The 1,266-nt window shown below is 42.2% G+C and overlaps 1 protein-coding gene across 1 annotated transcript; it reads left to right on the forward strand.

The window, feature by feature from the left end:
• The first annotated feature begins 281 nt into the window (after positions 1-281).
• Positions 282-1,046, forward strand: LOC131036143 (uncharacterized). The gene has a single exon (XM_057967958.2). It carries the CDS (start codon positions 282-284, stop codon positions 1,044-1,046), a length of 765 nt encoding a protein of 254 aa, XP_057823941.2.
• Positions 1,047-1,266: the final 220 nt, after the last annotated feature.

Below are 1,266 nucleotides of genomic sequence, written 5' to 3' on the forward strand. Positions count from 1 at the left end.
TCTCTTGGGCAACAATGAAGTTCCTTACTTGGAATGTCAGGGGCTGCAATGCCCTTGACAAGCGACGCTTGATCAAAAGAGGATTTGATCTGGCGAAGCCAGAAGTTATTTGCATTCAGGAAACTAAGTTAGGTAGTGAAGAGGTGGCTAGAGTTCTTGGTGTTAGACAGAGGTGGTCAGGTTTTTTTGTGGATTCAGAGGGGGCTTCAGGTGGTTTGGGTATCTTATGAAATCCCCAATCAGTGAAAGTGGAAGTAGTCTCAAGTTCTAGATAATGGTAGATGGCAAAGGTAAGCTCAAGGACTATCAACTTTTCTAGTTTCTTAATCAATGTTTATGGCCCTACTAAAACAACATATAAGTGCCAGCTATGGGAGGAAATTTCCAAGATTTTAGAGGATATAAGGCTGGCCTTAATGATTGTTGTGGGGGATTTCAATGCCACCCTCTCCCATTCGGACAAACGCGGAGGGGTGAGAAGGATGTGCATGATTCAATCTAATTTTCAGACCTTTGTGGATTCTAACGCTTTGTTTGAGGTGGCTGCTAAAGGGGGGAACTTTACATGGACCAATAGGCATTTGGGATTCTCCAACATAGCTGAGAAATGTGATAGGTTTTTTTTAGCAGGGGATTGGAACCTTGCTCCCCTTATTTTTGAGGCGAAAATTTTGGCTATTTTGGGTTCGGATCACTTCCCGGTCTCACTTGTTGTGCAGAAGGATGGAGTTATACTCAAATGTCCCTTTAAGGTGGAAAAGATGTGGCTAAGGGAGCAGGGCTTCAGTGATCAGGTGGTTTGGTGGTGGAAGGAGACCCCTGTGGTCAAAGGTTTCTTGGCCTATCAGTTCTTTAAAAAGCTAAGCGATGTTAAACAGAAACTGAAAAGATGGAACAAGGATGTTTTTGGAAATATCTTTGAAGAAAAACAAAAGATTGAAGGTGAGTTAGGGAATCTGAACTCGAAAGTCATTGGAGAGGGTATGGACGAGGTGGACTACCTCATGGAGAAAGACCTGCTTAGTAGATATGGGGAAGTTTTGTAGAGGGAAGAGATTTTCTAGAGGCAAAAATCGCGTGAGAATTGGCTTAGAGCCGGAGACAGAAACACAAAATTTCTTCATAGTTCTATGAAGGTAAAGAGAAGTCTTATTAGAATTCTATCTTTGCGACTCATGGATGGTACTTTAACGGAAGATTCTGCCCAGATTAACCAAGAGGCGGTAGCTTTTTTTGGAAATTTATGGAATAAGAGTGGGTTAGATT

Source organism: Cryptomeria japonica, chromosome 10 (assembly GCF_030272615.1).
Source record: "Cryptomeria japonica chromosome 10, Sugi_1.0, whole genome shotgun sequence".
Classification (NCBI taxonomy): domain Eukaryota; kingdom Viridiplantae; phylum Streptophyta; class Pinopsida; order Cupressales; family Cupressaceae; genus Cryptomeria; species Cryptomeria japonica.